At 64.0% G+C, this 23,184-nt stretch overlaps 2 protein-coding genes across 4 annotated transcripts in view; both read left to right on the top strand.

The window, feature by feature from the left end:
- Positions 1-2,202, top strand: part of ITGB2 (integrin subunit beta 2) — a 35,595-nt gene extending 33,393 nt beyond the window's left edge. For all 3 annotated transcript variants that reach the window (XM_046001749.1, XM_046001750.1, XM_046001751.1), the window contains 2 exons: positions 1,271-1,437; positions 1,756-2,202. In XM_046001749.1, the coding sequence (XP_045857705.1) occupies positions 1,271-1,437; positions 1,756-1,818 (230 nt within the window). In that variant the 3' untranslated portion in view covers positions 1,819-2,202. The remainder of the gene's footprint in view (positions 1-1,270; positions 1,438-1,755) is intronic.
- A 3,247-nt stretch (positions 2,203-5,449) lies between these two features.
- Positions 5,450-21,264, top strand: LOC123939821 (PTTG1 interacting protein). Its single transcript, XM_046001755.1, has 6 exons — positions 5,450-5,656; positions 12,134-12,186; positions 13,544-13,652; positions 16,420-16,594; positions 17,333-17,379; positions 19,652-21,264. Exons 1-6 carry the CDS (start codon positions 5,542-5,544, stop codon positions 19,696-19,698), a joined length of 546 nt encoding a protein of 181 aa, XP_045857711.1. The 5' UTR covers positions 5,450-5,541; the 3' UTR covers positions 19,699-21,264.
- Positions 21,265-23,184: the final 1,920 nt, after the last annotated feature.

Here is a 23,184-nt window from a genome sequence, read left to right as displayed (position 1 = left end):
GAAGAGCGAGGGACGCATTGGAGCTGTGTGTGCGGAAGCCGACTACGGACCCACGAGGGGCTCCTGCGGGACGTGGGCACCGTGGCGTGCAGAGGGACATGTGTGGGGGGGTGGGGAGCGTGGACAGAGCCTGCCCGTGGATGGGACACAGGCACGGGACCAGGGGGAGCAAGAGGCAGACCCGCAGGCCCCAACACGTGGTGTGGGGGTCAGGCTACTTTTTAGGAGGCACACTGGGTGGGTGGCAGTGGCGGACGCGTGTGGGTGCCGGGATGTCGGGAGCACGGACGCACACTGGGGTGCGCCTCAGGGCTCTGGACATGCAGCCCCCAGGGGTGTGCGGGGCTCCCCCTCCTTCCTGCTCAGAGAGGCTGAGGGCAAGGGAGCATGAGGCTGGGGGCCCAGTCCCCAGGGTGGATGCCGCAGGCATGGGCAAGCCATCCCCCGGGGCCCTTGCAGGACGGAGACCTGCTCCCAGCTCCCCGCCCCACGGAGGGAACCCCGGGGAGGCGGATGGCGCTCGGGTTCTGTGTGGCCGGGAGCTCCCGGCCCGTGCCCGGGGACCGCACAGTGTGGCCTGCCAGCGTGGAGAGCTGCCGCTGGCTTCCTCTGATGGGCAGATGGGGTCCTGTCTGGGTCTGTGCGGCCGTGGCCAAGTCGTTCAACCTCTGTAGGACACTAAGGCCCCCTAGAAAGGCCAGTACGATGGAGGGAGCACAGGGAAACACGGGAGTCCTGGGGCAGGCAGACAAGGGCTCCGTCCCCTGGTCAGGGGCGGAGGTGTGACACAGCCCAGTCCAAACCTGAGGGAGGGGTCGGGCCGTTTGGACCCCGCCCAGGTTCCCTAGGGAGGCTTTCGCAGGCTGAGTGCTCCTCCCCAGACTCAGGGAAGAGTTTCTGGGGGCCTCGGGCGCCCTTTCCTACTCTGTCTCTGCGAGTTTCCAGGACGGGGCCATCGGCTGTCCCAGCTGGTGGCAACCGAGTTGGGAGGTGGGTGTCTTGTCCAGGCTCTGCCCTGGCTAGGGGCATCCTGGGCCCCACTTTCTTTCTGGGTAACAAGGGTTCTTTAAGCTTCCTCCGAAACCACAGGAGGGGGTCCCTGCTGGGGGCTGGGGGCTCCCTTACCCTCCTGTTGCCTCGATGGTGAGCGTGGAGGTGGGAGAGCTCTGTCCACCTCAGCACTGGGCAGTGGCCTGGGGCAGGGCACCCATGGGGCCCAGTGAGCCGGGGCGGGCCTGACACTCGCGTGTGTACTTCTTCCTTGCCTCAGAGTGTGTGGGGGGCCCCAAAGTCGCCCCCATTGTGGGCGGCACCGTGTCGGGCGTTGTGGCCATCGGCATCCTTCTGCTGGCCATCTGGAAGATTCTGACCCACGTGAGTGACCTCCGCGAGTACAAGCGGTTCGAGAAGGAGAAGCTTAAGTCCCAGTGGAACAACGTGAGTGGCTGTCCCTGGGGCTGAGACCGGCCCACACGCCTCCGCACCGTGCTCCCCGGCCCACACCCTCCCCCCGCCCACCGTGCTCCCCGGTCCACACGCCCCCCCCACACCATGCTCCCCTGTCCACACGCCCCCCCCCGCCTCCCCGGTCCACACGCCCCCCTCACTGTGCTCCCTGGCCCACACACCCCCCTCGCCAACTGTGCTCCCTGGTCCACACGCTCCCGTAGTTCATCTGCGGAGCTCAGCCCCCGGGATGGTCACCCCTGCTCCTGGCTCTCTTCCCCTCCACTGATGAGTCGCGCTTCCCTCCAGGACAACCCCCTTTTCAAGAGTGCCACTACGACAGTCATGAACCCGAAGTTTGCCGAGAGCTAGGGCGCTCGGTGAACCAGGCAGACATACCCCCAGCTCGCATCTCCTCCAGGGACGGGATCACAGTCCTCGACAAGTTCCCATTAACCCGAAATCCCACTGTCGTTTTCTGCGCTTGAGATAATATGTACGGTCGGTGACAATACGGATGTGTCCGAAGGGACAGCCTCCCCCTTCTGACATGTCTGACCTTGTAGTAGAGACTTGAAGAAGGAATCGCTTGGGTCTTATGAGGTTCGGTGCGTTTTCCTATAAAACTTAGAGTGGCGATCTCATTGTGGCACAGATTTATTTATGTTTGAACTTATTGTGGTATAAAATCACATTCTGTTGGTGATGTTGTTTCCCAATCGTGTGTGTGGAAAAAATAAAGAAAACTTCAGTTGAGGCCGTGCGTGGAAGCTGGGCTCTGTGCACCTGCAAGGGTCCGTGTGGCCCGCGGGCAGTGGCGCGCGTTTCTCTCCTTCCTCGCCTGTCCGCCGGATGTCCACAGCCCTCTCCGCCCCACCCCTGCCCCACATCCTAAGCAGCTTTCAGAAGACTCTCGGGGCGGCTTCACAGAAGGGGGCCGTCCGCAGAACCGGGAAATCGGCATCACTCTGAGTTTTAAAATAAGTTTTAAAATAAGTTTATTTCTCGTGGGCTATGTCACGGGGGTCTGCAGGTCACGTGGATCCAGCACCACACAGCCACGGGACACAGCCCCATCTTGTGGCATGGTGGTAGGTGTTGGTGTCCGTTGGTGACAACCAGGACACGGGAGTGCCCACAGTCTGCACAGGTCAGAGGGCTCAGTGTGGGCCAGTGTCGGGGCAGGGGGGAGCCAGGTCGGGGTGGGGGGGAGCCTGTCGGGGGTGGGGAGGTCTCACAGCCCCCAGGGGAAGGGCCACGTTCCGGTCCCGTGTAGCCACAGTGGGATGCGGGCTCTCTCTCACGCGAGAGGCCGACTCAGTGCAGGGGAGCAGGGGGAGGGGGCCTGTGGGTCTGTGGTCACACACGTAAACATACCCTCAGAGGGGATTGCCCGACGTTATTTCCTTTATGTGCATACATGTTAAAACCCCATCCTAATTCTTGACTTAAAAACAGCCCCTCAGTGGGGCGCCTGGGTGGCTCAGTCAGTTGGGCGTCCAACTCCTGGTTTCAGATTGGGGGTTTTCTCAGGGTCCTTGGCTGGAGCACACGTCGGGCTCCACGCTCTGCCGGGGGGGGGGGGGTCTGCTTGTGTGCCTTGCACACACAGGCTCTCTCTTAAATATTTGAAACAAACAAAACACTCGAGCCGTCATTCAGATGGTCTCCAGGGGCACCGCCGCATGCCCTTCACGGTAGAGAAAGGCTGAGCCAACACACCTATTCCTTGCTGTCGGGGGGCTCCCGAAACACCCACAGAGCCAGGGTCAACGGGATGGTCGGCCACACAGATGGCCGTGTTTCTGCTGCACCATCATGCAATGAACTCAGTTCTCTGAGGATCCCAGGCGCGTGTCCCAGCAATCCGACCCGGTTCCGGGAGTGTCTGTCTGCAGGTAGCATCAGACCCCACGGGCCAGGGGCTCAGGCCCACCAAGCTGCTTCCCCTCCTTCCGGGGCCAGGTGCAAACCCCAGCTGGCTGTGCCTCTGATGACAGGCCACGAGTGGATTCCGTGAATTTGCAGAGCGGCTCACTCGCTGCTGGGTTGTGGGTTTATCACAAAGGATGTGAATGAACAGTGTAGGGCAAGGTGGGGTGGGGGTGCCCAGCTTCCACACCCGGGGGGCCGCTCGCCACATGATGTGGTTTGGACGGTTGGGGTCCGGAGCTGACGGCCAGGGAAGAATTCTTGAGACCCCTTTGGTGCAAGAGGGGGTCTTATGAAAAGCGTGGGCCAGGACCACAAGGCTTCCGAGGGATCGTGCTGAGCAACTTCCGCACTTTGGAGCAGGGGAAGTAAAGAAAAGGGAAGTTTCCAAAAGGACTTTCCTGTGCTCCAGGATCTCGGGATCCTGGAGGCCAAACCCTTGTCAGGTTCTTCCCTCTAGTGAGGGATGCAGACAGCAGGGAGCTTCCCAGAAGAAGGTGACCCTCTGCCCCCGTCAAGCACAGGGCAACGGTTACAAGGACATTCAGCTTTACCTGCATTCCCTTCTGCCTCTGTCCCCCACGTCAATGCCACCCTGGCGCCCCCATCCTGCGCAAACCGGTGGCTGGGCCTATGCGCGGGGTACCTGGTGTTGGGTTCCGGACTTTGTAAATTCTCCGTGAGGGTCTCTGCTTGGGCAGGTGGGGCAGCCAGAAGGGACGACGCCCCATTACGGCCCAGGCCGGCGGCCCGTTCCAGCTCAGGGTCTCAGCCCAACTGGCACCTGGGGAGCTGGAAACGACAGCGTCCCACTGAGGCGGACCTCACTGCCCAGGCGCGGGCCCTGTCACTGTCTACACGAGTTCCCCGCTCGGGTCAGCATGCCACTGGGTTGAGACTCACCAACCCAGAGCCACACGGCCCACAGGCCCAACCTCCCCGGCGACTCTGTAGGAGATGCAGGACTGGCCTGGCTGTAGACTCGCCCGCTGAGCAGGGAGCCCGGTGCGGGGCTCGATCCCAGGACCCTGGGATCATGACCTGAGCCCAAGGCAGAGCCTTTAACTCACTGAGCTGCCCAGGCGCCCCTGGGCCACACGTCTAAAGCCAGGCAGGGGTGTATTCGTTTCCAAAGGCAGGAAGTGGCCAGGCCACCATGCTAGGCGCGAGGCACCCTCCTTCTGGCCCTCGGACCTGGCACTTACCTAGCCCAGCCCTGGGGGTGGTTTCCCACACCGCAGGACGGGGCAAAGGCGAGGTCAAGCTGCCTCCAGGGTCGCCCGGACAAGGAGGCACAAATGCACCATGACCGACAGTCCTGGCACACCGGGCGGTGGGATCCTCCCAGGGAGGGGAGGGAACGAAGTTTCAGAGGCCACGGGCCGACCCGCTGCCCGACGGGGCGGTCTAGACCCCCCGATCAGACTGCAGGGCCCACGGCGGTCCCGCCTCCCTCGGCGCCGAGGCAGCGGCGGGACAGCAGAGCCACAGGCCGCGAACCGCACGGGGACCCCGCACGCCGGGCAGGCAGGCGGACCCCGCGAGCGCCGCCCCAGCCGCGCCCCCCGCGCCCCCGGCCCCGCGGTCACGCGGACGGTCCGGACGCAGCGGCCGCCGGCGGGGAGGCGGACCCGGGCCCGGTGCGTGTCCGCGCGGCTTCCCCGACACGGGCGCCCGCGGCCCTGCGAGCTCCCCTCCGTGCGCACGGGGCCCGCCCGGCTGCGGGCGCGGACACCACCCCCAGGTCCCGGGGCCACCCTGCAACGGCACCACCGCCTCAAGGTCCAGGTCACCGCGCCCCCGCAGCCGGCGACCACCACCCCGCCCCGTCCCCCGCAACCGCGCAGGCGCAGCGAGCCGCAGCAAGCCCCGCCCCCGCAGGCCCCGCCCACGCAGCGCGGCCTACAGCCGCGCACGCGCACTGAGCCGCGCTCTCTGAGCCTCGGGAGGCGGGGGACCACGGGCCGCGGAGGGAGGGCCGGTCGGCTGGGGCGGGGCGGGGCGAGCCGGGACCCGCGGCTGCGCACTCGGACGTGCCGCTCGCCCCGCCTACTTCCGGCGCGAGGCTCTTCCGGGGCGGGGGGCAGACTGACTAGCCCCGCCGCGGAGCTGGACGGCGTCCGCCTGACGTCTGACCCTCCCGGCCGAGGGGCTGCGGCCAGCATGGCGTCCCGCGGCGCTCCCGGGCTGGTGCGGCGCTGGCAGCTGCTCCTCAGCGGCGCCGCGCTGTTCCTGCTGCTGCTTTCGGCGGCCGCGGCTCAGGAGCCGTCCGGAGCGGGTGAGGCGACGCGGGGTCCGGGGCGGGGACGTTGGGGGGACGGTGGGGTCCGAGTCGGGGTCGGGGCAGGGCGGTGCCGAGGGACGCGGGGCCCGGGCGGGGAGGTGGAGTGGGCCGCGGGGTCCGGTCCGGGGCGGGGAGGGGCGGGGAGGTGGGGGGGACGCGGGCCCGGGGCGGGTGGAGGCCACCCTTTGTGTCGGTCCAGCGTCCAGCGCTGTGGTGGGCCGCGCCGCAGGGTGGTCCTGGCGCAGTACCCGCGTGGCCTCCCCGCCCTCCTCCGTGAGGGAGGCCGCGGTTTTAGATCCAAGTCTGCGGGAGCGCTGGGAAGCCGCCGCCCGCAGCCGGCCGGTCGGGTGTCCGGGTGCCCGGCCCTGAGGACTGGGGGCAGGCGGAGGTGTGGCGCAGGGGGCACCGCCCCCTCGGGGAGGAGTCACTGCGGCCTCTGTGGGAGCGGGAGAGCGGGGTGCCAGGGACCTCCCGTGTGTGCCCGCGGGGACCTGGGGTGGGCGTGCGTCCTCGCTGTGCTGCCGGGTGCTGGGACCGCCGCGGTCAACAGGCAGTTCCTGGGGGCACCGGCGAGAATCCGTGCTCTCGCGGCCAGTGTACGACCCAGGGCCAGACGGACGCTTCAGAAGGTTCCAGAAGTGCAGTGTTGCGGGCAGTGGCCGCGGTGGGGCCGTGGAGGGGCCGGAAGGTCCTCACACTCGGCCTCTGGGCCTGGGGAAGAGTCCCGGAGCAGGAGAGGGTCAGGGCTGGGCCTGTTGCGGGAGGTACGTGTGATCGCTGCGGCGGCATCCGGCCTCGGCTCAGGGCCCACAGGTCGTGCTGCCTCGGGCCCGTGTTTTTCTCAGCTCCCGGCTAGCCCAGGCTCTGTTGGGTTCTGCGTGGCACGGCAGGGCGCCCTTCTCGGGTGACCCTGTTGAACGTTTATTTCCGCGTGGGACCGGTCGCAGCGCTGCTTCCCTGTGTGCGAGAGTGACCGTTGCGGGCGGCTGCCGCCGCCGTGGTTGACAAGGCGGTGGGACTGCTCGGTCTGGGAGCGGGGCGGGTCCGCCGCATTGCCAGCTCGGGTGTGGAGCCCCGTGACCGTTGGACCGCTCTGCTTTCTGTCCTGCCCGGAGCTGGCCCTCGCCGCGGTGAAGGGGAGTGTCCTCCGGTGACTTCAGTTAGTTTCCTGGCTGGGGAATTAGACCAGGGCTGTCGCCGGGGTGGTCCCTCTGTCTGGTGGGGGCGCCCCAGCTCTGGGCGGGCGGTGGCCGGCTGCTGATTCACCTTCCGAGCGGAGCAGTGACGCACTGTCAGGGGCTTGCCCCAGGTGTCCTTTCCTCAGGGCGCCGTGGGAGCAGCGAGGGCCCCCTTCCAGAGCACGTGCTCAGTGCGGGGTTCTCTGCTCGTCTTACGTGGGAGTGTGGCTGCGCTGGCCACGACCTTGGTGTTCCTGCAAGGGTGTCAGTCAGGGTTCTCCAGAGAAGCAGAACCGGCAGGGCGCGTGTAGCTGCGGGGAAAGGCAGTGTTGGGAAGGGTCGGCGTGCGTCATCGTGGAGGCCGGGAAGTCCCAGGACCTGCATCGGCAGGTTCGAGCCCCAGGACGGCTGCGGGAATTCAGGCCGTGTTGGGAGCGCCCAGGGCCAGGAGCACCGGTGTGCGAGGGCAGGAGAACACAGCTGTCCCAGCTTCAGCAGAAGGGGTTAATCCCGGCTCCTTCTTGTTCGCTGGGGCCCCTCTGTGGATTGGGCGATGGGCACCTCCCCTGGCAAGGGCAGCCTGCACCCGGTCTGCCGGTATGAGCACGGATCCCCTGGAACGAGCGGAAATGTTTGACCCGCTCCCTGCGCCTCCGGTAGCCCGTCGGGTGACGGTAAGTTACCCGTGCTGGGCAGCAGTCCCAGACTGGCAGTTTCCGGCGCGTTATTACCGTGTGTTTGGTGGCCTAGAGACGCCAGGACCCAGGGTGCGCTGGAGGTCTGCGGAGGGAGGCTCCTGGAATCACAGGGACCTCCGCAGGCCCGTGGAGCCCACGCTGTGTGTGGGTAAGACTCCGTGGCAGGGTCTCATCCGTATATCGGGGGATGGCCCCGAGAGCCAGCTGCCTGAAGGACGCGGAGAGCTCTGTTGCGGCCTGTCCCACCCTGGGCGCGGAGGCACTGGACTGGGGGGGCTTGCTGTTCCTCTCCGGCCGGCGTCCTGCTGAGAGCCAGGGCTTTCCAGACCCGGGTGAGGGCGCGACGGCGTGCCTGCGTGTGCTGCCTGTCACCCGTGTAGGCACACGGCCCCCGACTTACACGGGTCCGCCAGAGGACTTCGTGACTTCGCGGTGGCGCGAAAGCGAGAGGCGTTCAGGACAACCGGTGCTTGGAACTGGGGATGTGGGTCTTCGCCCAGGTCAGCAATGTGCGGTCCTGTCCGGAGCCGGGGCGGCCCCGCGGCCACACCGCTGTTCTGTGGGTCACTCGGGTGCAGTGTCCGGTCAGCCACAGGAGCTAGTCCACGCTCCCGCGTCAGACAGGCGGTGTGCGAGGTGCTTCTGGCCAGCTGCCGGCCGCCGGACGCGTTCTCAGCACGGTTGAGGTTGGCCGGGTGCAGGAACCGGGTTTGGCATGGGATCTTTTCCACGTGCCGTGGGGTTCTCGGGCTGTCACCCGTCCTAAGCCAAGGGCTGTCTGGCACTCGTGGCTCTTCTGTTTTTACTGAGATACGAAGGTGAGCAGGACTGTTTGTGCAAATGAACTTTGCACCCTTGTTCCTCATGGGACGCTGGTGAGGTCGGTGCTCTGTCCCTGGACAGAGCGAGCACGGTGGCCTCCCAGGGGCCCGCCGGTGCCACCCTCTGCTCTGTGGTGTGATACACGCACAGTGAGCGTGTGCTTACTCATTTCTTCCCCTTTCCAAAACAGGCGTGTCCTCTGTCCTGAATGGGCTCCCCGGAATCTCGAGGCCACAGTGTGACCAGGGCCATGGGCTACATATCTGAACACAAGGATCTTTCTTCTTCTTGTTTCAGTCTTTTCATTTAGTTTTCGAAGGGACCAGCATTCTAACCATTGGTTGGTGGACCCTCCGCCGAAGATCCCGGGCTTCCAGAGCTGGGCTGTTGGCTACTGGCGTCAGACGTAGAGACGGGAGGGCGGCTTGGCCTTCTCTGGCGGTCAGCGCGCGGTTTTCTGCGCCCCGGTCCTTGACGCGGGAGCTGGGAGTTAACGTATGTCGCCCAGATGCTAAGGTGGTGTGGACGGAGAGAACGGGGCAACCGTTCCCAGGGCCGCCGGTTCTCAGGAGTGCCGTCTGCGCTTTCTGCGGGCGCGGCCAGCCGCCGCTGCTGGGTCGGGGCGGGAGGGCACTGGCGTCTCTGCACTCGGGCTCTCTGCTCCAGACGCCGGGGCGCGCGAGGCTGACGGTGTGTGTCTTGAAGCTCAGTCCACACGAGTCCAGCTGTCGGAAAGACTTCAGAAAGGAAAAAAAATCCCATGAGAAAGTTCCTGTGTCCCCCAGCGTGGCGCTCTGTTGAGATTGAGAGAAGTACACCCCTTCTTGTCGGGTTTCCCAGAAGAACTTGCGAGGGGGCCTGTCAGCAGCTGTGGAGGCTCACGGCGGCCCCTGCCTGCCCGGTTAGAAAAACGTCAGAGCCGCAGAGAAGTGGGAGAACGAACAGTACGGCGGCCCCGCCACGCTCTCCGTGCTCGCGCTTCCCGTCCACTGCGCCCCTCCCGCTGCCAGGCAGCTCGTTGCTGTCGGAGCCGACCCGGCAGAGCTTGGCTCTCTACGGCCCTTCGCCCCGACGTCCCTCAGGGTGGGCCTCCCGAGGACGAGGGCGTTCGGGTCCGCAGGGGAGCGCCCCAAGCCCAGTCGGGACGGTCAGCGTTCGTGTGCTCCTCGAACACCACGACGTGGCCTGCGGTTTCTGTACACGTTCGCTGGTGGTGCCGTAACGTCCAGCACCCCGCGGGGCACTCGTCCATTCCCCCGGATACCGCCGCCGTCGGTCTTGTCTGCTGTCCTCTGGCTTGGACTCCAGCATGTTGGGACGGGATTCAGCGTGTCCGGCGGTTCTTCCCTGCACCCCAGGGGCCCCTGCCGGCATCCGTCCCATTGTCCTGTCCTTATCGTGGGGATGCTTTGATCACTTCTGAGGAGACACTTTGAGACCGGAAGTGTCTGGTCACCTCACAGACGGGCACGGTGGTCTTGGCATCGAGGTTTACTGAGATTGCAAAATGGCAGGCCTTTAACCCTCTGCCTCTGCTCTGCCCTGGCCGATTGGCCCTCCCTCTGTTGGTTCCATGTCCGTGTGAGATCCTGGACCATTCCAGAGGCTAGGGTCCATGGCTGTCAGTCCCTTTGTCATTGTCCCTCTTTGGCAAGGATGACCCCCCCCATTCAAGTGGGCTTCTGGGTCCTTTTGTCATTGGCCCCGGAGTTGGTGCCACTCAGGAGCGGCAGTCTGTCTGAGGTCCATCTTGTCCTTCTCTTGCCAGTGCTGGGACCCGCTGTTTCTCCCAGGAGTCCTAAGGCCCCTGTGCTGCCGGGTGTCGTCCTCCAGGCCCCTGAGCAGCCAGGGTGAAGGGTTGGGTATCGCGGTCGAGTCCCTGGCCTGGCCCAGGGGCCCGGGCCTTCCGTGGGCACGGTCAGCCCCGCCGCCCAGCGCCTGCACCCTGCAGCTGTCAGCTGCCGCGGCCCTGGGGTGGTGCGGAAACCCAGGTGCTCCACGGGACGTCCGTTTTCTTTCTTCCTGGAGCCAGGTCAGGTATGTTGTAAGAGAAGTACTTGGCAGGGGCTTCCGCACACCGCCAGGGGCTCCGCGAGGTCGTCCAGCAGGAGTACGGGCCAGCAGGCGCTCAGTGGGCTTCCGCGCTGTAGGTGAAGCAGGCTCACCTGGGCTGGCGGACCGTAGGCGGGTCCGGCCTGACCGGTGCCAGGCCGCTCTGTGCGTGTCCTGCTCGGCAGGCACGACGGGCGCATTCATAGCGGGGGCTGGAGTGCCCGGTCTGCATTTACACGGGGCTGTGGGCTGCGCACAGCCTCCCCTCGGGCGATCTGCTCTGTCTCCTCTGTAGGCCCGGGCTGTCCTGTGCCCTCCCGAACCCTCCGTGAGACCTTGTGAAGCCCTCACCGTGAAATGCAGGGTCTCACGTGTGCCGGGGGAGGAGGGACACTGTGTCACCCTGGCCCCCTGTCCAGCTCTGGACGCGCCTCTCTCTCCGGAGGTGCAGGCCACCGCGGTCCCTTTCCTGGTGTAGGAGAGTTGTTCCAGGGCTGCGTGTCCCGGGAATCCAGCGGATGATCTTCATGTTGGGCTTCCACGGGTCCCCGGAGTGCTGCTAAGTTCGTCCGTGTGTGAGGCGCCCAGTGCGCTTCTAGTGGCTCAGCAGTGTCCCGTTGCAGGACGCACCGCCAGCCTCCGGTGCTGGGCTTCTGGGCTGTTCGCAGCTGTTTGCTGTTGCTAGGAAGCTGCTGGGGCGTCTGGGCGGCTCAGCTGGTTAAGCGTCTTTCTGTGGCTTGGGTCATGATCCCCCTTCCTGGGGTGGAGGGGTGGAGCCCCCCCCCCCCCCGGGGCTCCCTGCTCTGCGGGAAGCCTGCTTGTCCCTCTCCCTCTGCCCCCCCCCCCCGCCCAAGCGTGCTCCCTTGCAGCTCCCTCTGGCTTTCAGACGAAGGCCTGAGCGTTTCCGGGCAGCTCTTCTTGGAGCCTTACGCCCTGACTTTCTTGCGCGTGCTGCCCGGGCGGGGCTGCTGAGCCCCCGGGAGGCAGAGGTTTGGTTTAAGCGCAAACACTCCCTCTTCTCTTCGGGGGTGGAACCGTCTGCCCTCCTGCCCCCTGGAGAATTCCCGGTGGCTCTGTGTCGTGCCAACACTGAGCACTGTGGGTCCTTCTCGTTTTGGTCCCTCCGGCGGGTGTGGTGGAGGAGGGTCTGCTGCTGACCTTAGCCGCGGTTCGCAGCTGGGTGAGCCTCCCGGCAGCTTCCAGGTCCCGGGGTGTGTTGTGAATAAGGGGGTGTGGTGCTAGACGCCGGGGGAGGGACGGGCGTGTTCCATTCCTGTCCTGGTTCCTTCCTCGGGATTCCCTGGAGTTCCAGACCTGCTGGCTGCGTGCGGTGCCTCAGGAGCGGCATGGGCTGATTGTGGAGCCTTCTCCTGCAGGTCTGGGGTGCCGGGGGCGCTGAGGCCTGGCTCTGGTCTCGTGGGCCTGGATTGCTGCGGCCTCTGGCTCCAAAGAGAGTGTGTGCTGAGGAGCCAGCGGGCCCGGGGTCTGTGGGACGCGGGCTCTGTGTGCCGAGGCCTGTTTCCCCCACGCCCTTTTGCAGATGGGAGCCTGCGTGCTGGGTCTGCGTCCTCCCTGAGGCCCTGTGGGTGCCCCTGGAAGTCTGGGTGCCAGGAGACGGTGTGTGGCTCCGGGTTTGGGAGTGGAACCTGCCCCACTCACCCCAGCCCTCCAGAGTGCACGTGAGCCTGTCCTGACTCGGTGATGTGTCTTCTTCCCCACAGCTTGCTCCCAGAACACAAACAGAACCTGTGAGGAGTGCCTGAAAAATGTCTCTGTAAGTAGCACGGCCCCCTCCTCGGCCCTGGGGCTCCCCTGTGCCAGACAGTGACCTGCTGGGGCCTCCCGAGCTGCTCCCGACAGCCGTTCCCCTGAGCTCCTGTGGCTTTCAGTAACACGGTTCAAGAGCTGGGAAGCTCCAGACACTGGAAACTCGCATTATTTGAAAATGGAGGATTTACCCAAAGTTGTTCCCCAGGGCCAGGCCGCTGCAGGGAGGGTGGTCTCCGATGGCCAGAACGGAGGGGCCCGACGGCTGCTCTGCGTGGTGTACGCATGCCGTGTAGCTCTGGGAGAGCCCGGGCTCGGTCTTCCTCACGTCTGCAGTGGACTTGACCCTGGCCGGTGCCTCAAATACCTGTTTTTTTCTCCTTTTGAAAACCTCAGAGAGGACAAGTCTGTGAAATGCTTACCCTTCAGACTCAAAGTACCAAGTGCAGGGCCTGACCCGAGGGTCCGGGAGGGCTACCTGAGCACCCATCCAGGCCGTGCGCGTGCCCCTGGCGCCGGGAGCGCCCGAGCGGGCCGGCACCTGCGTCGCCGCTGGTGTTCTCAGGGACTTACACTGGAGCATCTGGGAGGTGCCCCCCAGCTCTGAGGTTCTGGGCCCGGACCTTTGAGCTTAGCCGGGCTGCTGTTTATTGTTTAATGTATTTATTTACCTGAGAGAGACAGAGACAGGGACAGAGAGGCTGGGCAGGGCAGCAGCACAGGGAGAGGCAAACTCCCCGCTGAGCAGGGAGCCGGATGCGGACTCCACCCCAGGACCGTGAGGTCACGTCCTGAGCCGAAGGGACCCAGGCGCCCCCGGATGCACTGTCTGTAAGATGGCCGGGCACCCCAAGCAGTTGGAGAGACCAGTGTGTTCCAGGGTCACGAAAGCCCAGTGATGCCGACTTGCTGCGCTGCGCCTGTGGGCCTGCCGGGGACACCTGCCCTCCTGCCGATGAACGGAGATAGGCACCCCGCGGAGTGGGTTGCTGCTGACGGGAAGGGGATGGGGAGGCGGGGGTGGTGGTGAGGGGGTGCTCAGGGGAGGGCACACTTGTCTGGAGAAGAATGTTCCGGGCAGAAGGAGTAGCCGCGCTAAGACTCTGGGCAGGGAGCCACCTGGCAGCTTTGAGGACGTGCGCGGAGGCCAAGAGGCCGGGCAGGGTGCCTGGTGGGAGAGGGTTTGCGGAACCTCAACCCTGCTGGGCCACATGGGTGGGGCTGGTGGGGTGGGGTGGGGGCCGAGGCCTTCCAGTCCCCACCGGAGCGGGAGCCAGAGGTGGGGGCGGCGGAGGCCCGGTCGGTCTGGTTCTTGGGTGCGTGCGGTGCACTTCTGACCCACGTCGAACGTCCTTCTCTCCCAGTGTCTGTGGTGCCACACCAGCAGGGCGTGCTTGGACTACCCCGTGAGCAGGATCCTGCCGCCCAGCTCCCTCTGTAAGCTGAGCTCCGCACGCTGGGGCGTGTGCTGGGGTAAGTCTTCCTTCTCTCTGCGTTCTGGCAGAATCCGTGCTGTCTCGGAAAGTCTGGTTGTGCCTGGTGAACCTGGCTGCTGGAGCACGTGCTCTCCACAGGGGGTCTGAAGCCGGGGAGAGCGTGTGCTTCCTGGGAGGGCTGCTGGCGGTCCCCGGGGGCTGGTCGCCCGTGTCCCTGTCAGTCTGTGCGGCGGCTGCGTGGTGCCCTGCAGGTGTCCACGCCTGGTGCTGCTGGGGGCACGTGGGCGTCCCCATGCTGCCGACCGCGCGCTTGTGGGGCAGCAGCCCACACTCACTTCCACGGGCACAGTCACGGGGTCATCGCGGTAGGTCTGCAGACGGTTTCCCAGAGCGGCTGCGGGCATTCCCGTTGTCTCCTGTCCCTGCCAACACTTGGAGTAATCAGGCATCTGCTTTTTAGTCCGTCTGGTGGCTGTGAAGTGGTATCTCCTTGTGGTTTTATTTATTTATTTATTTATTTATTTATTTAAAGATTTTATTCATTTGTTTGACAGAGAGAAATCACAACTAGGCAGAGAGGCAGGCAGAGAGAGGGGAGGAAGCAGGCTCCCCGCTGAGCAGGGAGCCCGATGCGGGGCTCGATCCCAGGACCCTGGGATCATGACCTGAGCCGAAGGCAGAGGCTTTAACCCACTGAGCCACCCAGGCGCCTCCTTGTGGTTTTAATTTGCGTTTCTCTGATGACAGTTGTTGGACACCTTTTAAGTGGGGGCACTTTTGGTCAGTCTCCTGTGCAGTGAGGGCCTGAGGGCCGCGGGGCAGGCCGAGCACCTGGCACGGGTCAGATGAGCTCTCAGCTGCGGGGCGGGGAGCAGGGATCGAGCCAGGGGCTTCGGGAGGTGGGGTCCGTGGGCGGGACAGGTGTCCCTGCTTCCCGAGAGAAGGTGCACGTGATGTCATTTGTGCCGGGGGCTGCGTGGACCTGAAGCATGCCTCCTGGGGCTTGGCTCAGCGATGTCCCCAGTCCCTGCGTGCAGTGCGGAGGGCTGGGGCGGTGCAGAAGGGGCAGGGGGCTTGTGCCCATGCCGTCTGGGGATCCCGGGAGGGCCCCCAGGCCCCCTAGATGTCAGGGCAGCACGGAACTGTAATTCCAGACCTCACTCCACAGGAGCTCTTTGCTCTGACAGAGAACTTCAGAATCATCTTATCCAGCTCTGGCCCAGTTGTTTTGGGGTTTTAACCGCGATGACCTTAGATACGTGTTCATTTGAGAAACGTGAGGTCTTTACCACGCTGCCCCGGTGGCAGGAGCAGGTGTCCGCGCCCCACTCGGGTCACCCTAAGGGCTCAGGCTCCGTAGCTTTTCCGTGAAAGGCTCCTGGGAATGGGGACCCGCAGTGTGTTTTCCCATTGTGATCAGGATTTCTGTATTTTTTTTAAAAGGTTTTAGGGGCGCCTGGGTGGCTCAGTGGGTTAAGCCTCTGCCTTCGGCTCAGGTCATGATCTCAGGATCCTGGGATCGAGTCCCGCATCGGGCTCTCTGCTCAGCGGGGAGCCTGCTTCCCTTCCTCTCTCTCTGGCTGCCTCTCTGCCTACTTGTGATCTCTGTCTGTCAAATAAATAAATAAAATCTTTAAAAAAAAATAAAAAACAAAAGGTTTTATTTATTTGACAGACACAGGAAGAGAGGGAACACAAGCCGGGGGAGTGGGAGAGGGAGAAGTAGGCTCCCTGCTTGAAAAGGGAGCCCGATGTGAGGCTCGATCCCAGAACCCCAGGATCGTGACCTGAGCCGAAGGGAGACGACCAGCTGACCTTCGCTGACCCAGCCACCCAGGCGCCCCGTGGGATTTCTGTGGTTGTAACTCGCTTTAGCTGCTAGTCAGAAAAGCTGTTTGGGGGTGGACGTGTTTCTGAGCAGGTGTCCTGCTGACGCGGCGCTCAGAGGGCGCGTTTGAAAGTTCTGCTGCCCACACCCCACACCTGCTGCCGCCTGCCCGCGAACGTCTTCCCCGATCACGTGCCGGCGCACTCGCGGCTCTTCCAGACCAGGGGCAGGACAGTCGTCCCTGACTGCCGGGGTCAGAAGCCGTCCCCGGGGAAGTAAACGCCGACGACCTTGAAGAGCCCGGGGTTAGAGGCGCTGGCGTCCCCTCTCTTGAAGACCCGCGCCTGACTGCTGGTTTCCCGGGAGCTGAACTGCTGCTCCCTGCGGGGGACAGAGGCTTGCTGACGGCAGAGCACTCACCTGTGTGTGCGCGTGTGCGTGTACACGTGTGTGCGCCCGTGCCACGTGCGCCCTGTGCTGCGCTCCCCCAGGGAAGTAGGCCAGAGAGAAGGAAATGTGCGTGAGAGGGCCTTCAGGAAGAGACAGTGCCCATGCGGTACCGGCCTGGATTTGGGGAGACGACACCCACAGATCATGGGCGCGCGCGGTGCAGACGTGTTCGAGGGCCGGCGCTGTGGGCTGTGGACTTGGGTTCAGGTGATGGGAGTAGCTGCCCCAGGCTTTACTTGGGTTTCCAGAGTTCCACGGAGTCTAGAAGTGTGTCAGAATGGTCACTGTCCTCCCCATGTCTGTGTTGCTAAGTCGCCTCAGGCTTGCCGCGCTGAGAAATGCTGCCTTGTGGCCTGTGGCCTTGTGGCCTGGGGCTGTGGCGGTTCCTTGAGAAGTTCTTGAGTCACACACCTGCACTGAGAGGCGATCTGGGGGCCGGCCCAGTTCTAGGACTGCCGTCTGCCCCCAGGGTGGGGGGCTGCTTCGGGGCCCCGTCCTGACGCCCTGACTCTGGCTGACCTTGCAGTGAACTTCGAGGCGCTGATCATCGCGCTGTCGGTGGTGGGGGGAGCCCTGCTCCTGGCCGTGGCCGTGTGCTGCGCCTGCTGCTGCTGCCGCAGGAAAAGGAGCCGCAAGCCGGATAAGAGCGAGGAGAGGGCGGCGCGGGAGCGCGAGGAGCGCCGGATCCGGCAGGAGGAGAGGTGAGGGCCCGGCCCACTGGGCAGCTGTGGGGCGGCGGGCCTGCGAGGCCGCGGCAGGTGTCGCCTGTGGGCCCGAGGTCTCTCCAGCTTTGGGGGGCCCGTGGGCCGCACGCTGGGGTCGTGGGACAGGGCGTGGGCTCTGCGCGGGCGCTTGTCCTCCTGGGCGGCCGCGGGTGGGACAGAGGCCCAGTGCACGCCCGTCTGCCTGTGCCTGGGGCGGGCCTCTTGTGGCCAGCACGCCAGGACCCCATCCTCTCTTCCCGGGGCGCTTTGGGGAGCGCGTGGGAGGCGGCCGCGGGCCGGGCCGCTGCGGCAGGTGTGGCCGGTCTCCGGGCCTCGCCGGACGGGGAAGCGGGAGTGTGACTTGGAGACTGCTTCCGCGTCAGGCCAGCTGCCAGTGGGCGCTGTCCCCGCAGGGTCATCACCCCTAGAGAAGAATGAACACGTGTACATTCCCGACCTCGTTCAGAACATGCTGTTAGATTTTCACTTATCAGCGTGGTTTCTTTACTTGAAAAATATTTTAAGAAATCTTAGTATTGGGCATTTGAATTGCGTTTGTTAAAACAACCGAATGACAGAACACGGGAGCGGCCTCAGAAGACGGTGCTGGCCGTCACCCTGCCCGGCCCAGCGGCCACCCGCACCCGTCCCCGGCCTCTCTGGAAGGAAGTGAAGAGAACGTCTTTCAGCGTCGTGTAATATTTTGATGCTAAACAAGATTCTTTTGTTTTTTAGGAGAGCAGAGATGAAATCAAGACACGACGAAATCAGAAAAAAATACGGTAAGGGCGGATGGAACGTCCACATCCGTTGGGTTTGGTCGGGAGCTGATGCCGCGCTGGGGGCTGCGACGGCTTCCCTCTCCGCCCCCCACGCTGGGCAGCTGGGCGTGCCCGTGTGGACTGGGACGAGCAAACCCACGAGTGTCTTGGAAGGTGAAGCCCGGGCGTGTTTTTCTCTCTCCAGACTTCCTGGTACTGCTCACCCCCAGGCGGGGGACGTGACCAGGCTCTCTGTGGCTCTTGCCTGTCCCCACGTTTGGGGACATGAGGTGTGCGTGGTGGCCGCGCCTCCCCCGCCTCCCCCGCCTCGGATGCGTGCTGCTCCCACACCTGACCTTGCGGGCTGAGCTCCCCTTAGGGAGTTGGCCACAGCTGTCCGTGCTGCCCCGGCCTTCTGTCTGGTTTCGTTTGGAGAGAGTTCGGGGGACAGGGGGTGACTCATTCTTTCCTGACCGAGAGCATTAAGCCTGCTCTTGCGTGGGGGTGGCGGTGGGGACTGGGAGAAGGGGACTCCCGGGGCCTCCCTGGCGACCGTTGTGGGGCCTGCAGCCCTGGGCCACGGCGCTTTCCTTGACCTTGTGACCAGAGGATCGTACGCTCTGTGTTAGGTGGACCAGGCAGCCGGGCCAAAGGCTAAATCTGAGGAAAATTTCAAAATCCTTCCCAGCTCGTGCACTCGTTGTGGAGTTCTCCGTGCTGGGGAACACTGTTTCGTGGTGGTTTAGGACCCTGGGCACTAAACAGTGAGTCCCCAGGGCTCAGTTCCCTCTGGCCCGGGCGGCTGGCCAATGCCCTCACCCCCATCCACGTGGGCCTCCTCTGACTGTCATGCCCTTGTGCTGGGTCGCCCGGGGTTGGGGGTGACCCTGCCAGCCTACGGGTGTCGGTTCCCAGGCACGAGGCTGCCCCAACTGCCCCTCCTTCCACCGCTGGGTCTCGTCTGTCGAAGCTGAGATGTCCGGCCGCCAAGAGAGCCTTCTCTGGTTAGCGCCTGCCCGGCCTCCACTCCATGTGCCCGTCTCGGCCGGTCTTGTGTGTCCCTCTCGCTGCCCATGGCGCTGGCCCTGGGGTCAGGGGCTTTGTCCCTGTGGAGGTGGTGACCGACTCCGTGTGGGTGAGATGCCCTGTCTAGCGGTCTCGGCGCAGTGCCCTCTGCCCTTGGTGCCCACCGAACGTCTGCTCCCCTCAGCCGGGCCCCTTGGTTTTCCATGACGGTGAAAAGTGTGGAAAGGAGCTTGTTGGCATCTGATTAACGCCAGCGTAAATACAAGACCAGACACACGTGCGCCCGGGCACTCACAGACTCACACTGAAGTGCCTTCGTTGCCCGGCGCAAGTAGCTTCCAGGCTTTCCCCTTGGCCCTCTGCGCGCGGGGCCTGGCGGCGTCTCAGGCTGGGCTCGGGCAGGGGCTGTCCCTGTAACAGCGCCCTGGGGCTCCTCCTGCCAACCGTTCCGATGGTTCGGGGGTCCGTACTGCACTGATAAAGCCCGCTCATACCTGTTGCTGCAAAGCCCGCAGAGCAGACTGGACTTCGGAAGGAGCTGGCGGGAGGGTTCCCAGGGGCCCACGGGGGCCGCGGATTGGCACGCGCTGCGGCGGACACACAGCCCCGGCGTGGATGAAGCCCTTCTCTTGGCTCTAGAAGCCGTTCGACTTCCTGATCGCAGAACCGTTTCTCCCCCTCGGAACTAGAGAGACAACTAGGAGCCGTTGGGCTTTGTCTTTCCCGGACACAACGGCGTGTGTGGCGTTTGGCATCTGAACGCCCTTTACTGGACCCCCGTGGGCCTCCTCCCCAGGCCTGAGGCGTGCGGTCCTCCCCCTCGGACAGACCCGGACCGGCAGCCCTGCGTCCCCAGTGTCTCCCACAGCGGAGGGCTGTGTCCTAGCGCCCCTGGGGACGGCGGCATGAGGTGCAGGTTTCTGAAATGGGGAGAGGCGGTGTGCGTTTGTGGGGTGTGGGGAGGGAACTCGTCTTGGTGCATTTGGCAGCAAAGGTTGATGACCTTGTGGTTACGTCAGGACACGCGACAGGGAGATTGAAGGTCACCTCGTTCTAAGTCCGTCCCATCACGAGGACGAGTAAGGGAAGGTGGTTGAGTAGGTCACCGTGGTTCAGCGTTCGGAATGGCACAGCGCCTCGCTGCACGCCTGGACCCCCGTCTCTCGTGCGGCCTCCGTGGGTGTGGGCGTAGAACTCCGGGGTCCTGCTCTCCCGCATCTCACTGTGTCCCGTGAGTGCCTTTGTAACCGGGGCTCTGTCGTTCCAGGTTTGTTTAAAGAAGAAAACCCGTACGCCCGGTTCGAGAACAACTGAGAGCACCGCCCGCCCCCACCCCTGCCGAGGACACAGCACATGGCCGCCCGCGCCCTGCGAGCTTCTGTCCCCTTCTCTATATCTGTCCTCAGTCACTTGAGACACTAAGCCTGTTGGGGGTGGGGTGGTTTGGCTTGGTTGCTAATGTGAGGAGGAAAGGCCATTCCATCACTCTTCTCCGTCGCTAAGCCACCTGTGGACGAGCAGCCTGCCCCTGCCTTCCGTACTGATGGCGGGGGGGGGGGGTGGGCTGTCCCTTGGCCACTCCCGGTGAGCCCAGCGGCGTCTCCAGGTGGCGCGCAAACAGCACCAGGGTTCTGCTCTCCTTGGGTCTGTGTCGCGTTTTCTTTCTTTTTAAATAATTATTAGATTTCATTCTTCCACCTAAAACATTTCACCAAAACACTTACTGTCAAAGTTCAGACCACTCATTGGATAGTTTTTAATTTGTATCTTTACCAGAACATCAAGATTTTTTGCCCAGTGGAAGCCTGAAAGTGGCCTCTCCACCGACTGCCACCAGAACACAGAGCCGTGGGGCCTGGACAGGCCGCCACCGCCCTGCTGGCCTTCCTGCCCGTGACAGCAGGTGGCTGGCTCCGTGTGCGCGAGGCTCCCGCCTGTCAGGCTGGCAGCACCGTGTCACTTGGGGACCCTGGGTTGTCCCGAGAGAGTGCGAGGCCAAGCATCTGCAGGCCCCTCTTTGGGGATCTGCCCGCTGGGGAGGCAGGTGTCTGCCCTGTGACAGGGTTTCCACGGGCTCATCCATCGAGCCCCATCCCGGGACCCTGCTCCTGCGGGTGTGTGGGCAGGACTCCTGCGGAGGCCGCGTCTCGGGGGGCTGGCTGTGGCCTCCAGGCTCGCCTCTATGTGGTTCCGTTCCTGTCAGATCAAGATCTAGGACTTCAGGAAACAGACCCAGCGTTCGGCGTCCAGGGCGGCAGCCGACGGTGACGGGACTGTCAACAGCCTTTCTGAACTCTGAAAACAGGCCCAGGTGCCACATGGCTTTGGAGTAGGAAGAAGCTTGGCTTTGGGAAAGTGGGTGGACAGGAACATAAGAAAGGGACGTATTCCACCTTCGCACTTGCGACCCCGCCGTCAGAGCCCTGTCCCTCAGGCGTCCGGTAAAGTGTCCGCCGTGTCGGGCTGCGCCGTCCCGGAATTCCCACGAGCGGGGAAGCTGACCTCCGCGAACTCTGTTGTCTCTCCCACTTCTTGGGCATTTGATTGCAGTTTAAAGTACTATGAAACATTCCTAAGTCTTTTGTAGCCGCTTGCAGACTTCCTCTTTCACTCTGTATTCATAAAAGAAACTTTGTAACCGACTCTGGCAGCCCTGCGTTAGCACAGCACACTCGTAGGCTCTCCTACCCTGTGTGATCCCGCAGCAGGCGCGGAGCCCACAGCAGGGCGTGTCAAGGGCTGTCTCGGTCCCTATGCTTTTTTCTGGAACAGGCTCAGGAGCAGCCGTATATCGTAACCTCAAGGAAACCACGAAGCTTAGAGTGCCTTAATTTTAACCAGTTTCCATAAAACGGTTTAATACACACTTTGTTCAGTACACTTCGTGTCGTCGTGTCTCATTTCTCCGTGGTATTAGGTGACTGCTTGAAGAGCGGCAGGTGGACCTTCTACATAGACTTTTTTTTAAGATTTATTCTAGAGAGAGGGAGCGTGTGGGGGGGGGCAGCGTGGGCACAGAGGGAGAGAATTCAACCCAGGCTCCACGCCCAGTGCGGAGCCCGGCATGGGGCTCGCTGCTGTGACCCGAGCTGAAACCAAGGGTCAGACACCGAACCGACTGCGCCGCACAGGCGCCTGCCGCATGGAGACCTCTGACTCATCCCAGGTGTGAGCAGTCCCGGCTCCAGGACCCTGGCCAAGGGGGCAACTGCCCCATCCTCCAGTTGTCTGTCACCTGTTACCTCCCCCAGCTGTTTGCTGTCCATCCAACAGGGCAGGGACTCGGGCTGGTTCTCTGGACACCCCTGCCCTTCTGCCCAGCGCTGCTTTCGTTCGGCTTCGCTGGAAGCAGATCCAGAGAACAGGGAGAAAGCGGTTCTGCCTGGAGCCTCGCGTCCTTGGCTGTAACTGCCGGGGTGCGGGTGTTCAGTGCCCGGCTGGTGCGGAGCGCCTTTCCCTCTTCCAGGCTGCTGCTGAGCCCATGTGATGGTGGCCGCAGTCGCGGGATCTCTGGGACCTTCTCTGTGCTGCAAAATCTGAAGTCCGCGTCTGTTGGCACCACGACCCCGCGTGAGCCCACCTGCTGTCTCCAGGGTGGTGCAGGAGCTGCATTTGGGCACTTCTGGGTCCAGGGCAGGAACCAGGCAGTGCGGGCTTGTCCTGGGACATTGAGGTCCAGGTGCAGTCATGGGGTATCCCTTGTCCTTAGGGTATCTGGGCCACTCGGGAAACACCTCGGATTCGTTGAGAAAGTTCAAGGTCTAATTATGGCCAGACCAGTGCTTGGCAAGGACGGGGGCGTTGGTGAACAAAGTCCTTAAATCATGATGTCTGCTCTTGAAAAAAGATCCCCTCGTTGGGGTTTGAAAAGCACACAGTCAGCTGGGTGGTCAGTGGCCATGTCCCACCAGCTCGTTCTTGCTGTCCTTCCGGGGCCCGTCTGTGTCACGTGCGGCTCTGCGGATGCAACTGAGTGCATGGCCGCCACCTCCCCGGGGGGCCTCGTCCCCACCTGGGCTCCCCGCCATCACCCTGGTCCCCGACGGCCCCCCCTCACCCCTCCGTCCCCACTAGCCCCCCCGGCCCTCCCCCCAGCCACCTGTCCCTGCCACGTGCCACCCCACCCCGGCCATCTCATTGGCAGGCGCTGCTGTGCGGCGGGCACAGACATGCTGCTGGGTGAGGCCGCGGGGGTGCAGCAGAGGCAGGACGAGAGGCGTGAGGCAGGGGAGGCCTGAGCCAATTCCAGCAGCGGGACCAGGCCCCTTCCGGCTGCTGCGGGTGGTCTGCGGCTCCCTGCCCCCCCCTCCTCCCCCACCCCCAGCCCCCTTCAGACATGCCTGCTGCTCCTGCCGGTCTCTTCGGGGCTGTGCGGGGCCGGTCTCGGGTCCGGCTGCTTCGGCGGCAGTTCTGGGTGCCAACCCCGCCAGGAGGACCGGCAGGTGCCCTGTGAGGCCCCAGAGCTACAGGCTCCTGGTGCCCAGTGCTTTGCAGACACCTGCTGGCTCCTGGTCGTCGCTGCCGCCGGAGAGCCGCTTCCGGCCCCATGTCCAGGTGGAGGAGCCCGCGCCTCGGCGGCAGCCGCGTCTTTGTGCAGTGCCCTGGTACAGAGGTGTCCGGCCAAGCCTGACGGGGGGGCGGGAGGCACGGACTCCCCTGCGGGATGCTGGGAGGGGTGAGGGCGCGGTGTTGCTGCGCCCGCATCCCCGGTCCCATGCATTCTGCTGATGACATGGCCCCCCAAGAGGGCCTGTGAGTCCAGAGGATCTGCCCAAGGATAGAAATGGCTTGAGGTGCACG

The sequence above is a fragment of the Meles meles genome, chromosome 4 (assembly GCF_922984935.1).
Source record: "Meles meles chromosome 4, mMelMel3.1 paternal haplotype, whole genome shotgun sequence".
Classification (NCBI taxonomy): Eukaryota; Metazoa; Chordata; class Mammalia; order Carnivora; family Mustelidae; genus Meles; species Meles meles.
The sequence above is the reverse complement of the archived record's forward strand: the minus strand, read 5'-3'. Positions and strand labels throughout refer to the sequence as shown.

Coding starts and splice junctions, on each gene's coding strand:
- LOC123939821 (XM_046001755.1), top strand. CDS start 5,542: ATGGCGTCCCGCGGCGCTCCCGGGCTGGTGCGGCGCTGGCAGCTGCTC. Junction 12,187..13,543: donor AGTGCCTGAAAAATGTCTCT/GTAAGTAGCACG, acceptor CTTCTCTCCCAG/TGTCTGTGGTGCCACACCAG. Junction 16,595..17,332: donor CGGATCCGGCAGGAGGAGAG/GTGAGGGCCCGG, acceptor TTTGTTTTTTAG/GAGAGCAGAGATGAAATCAA.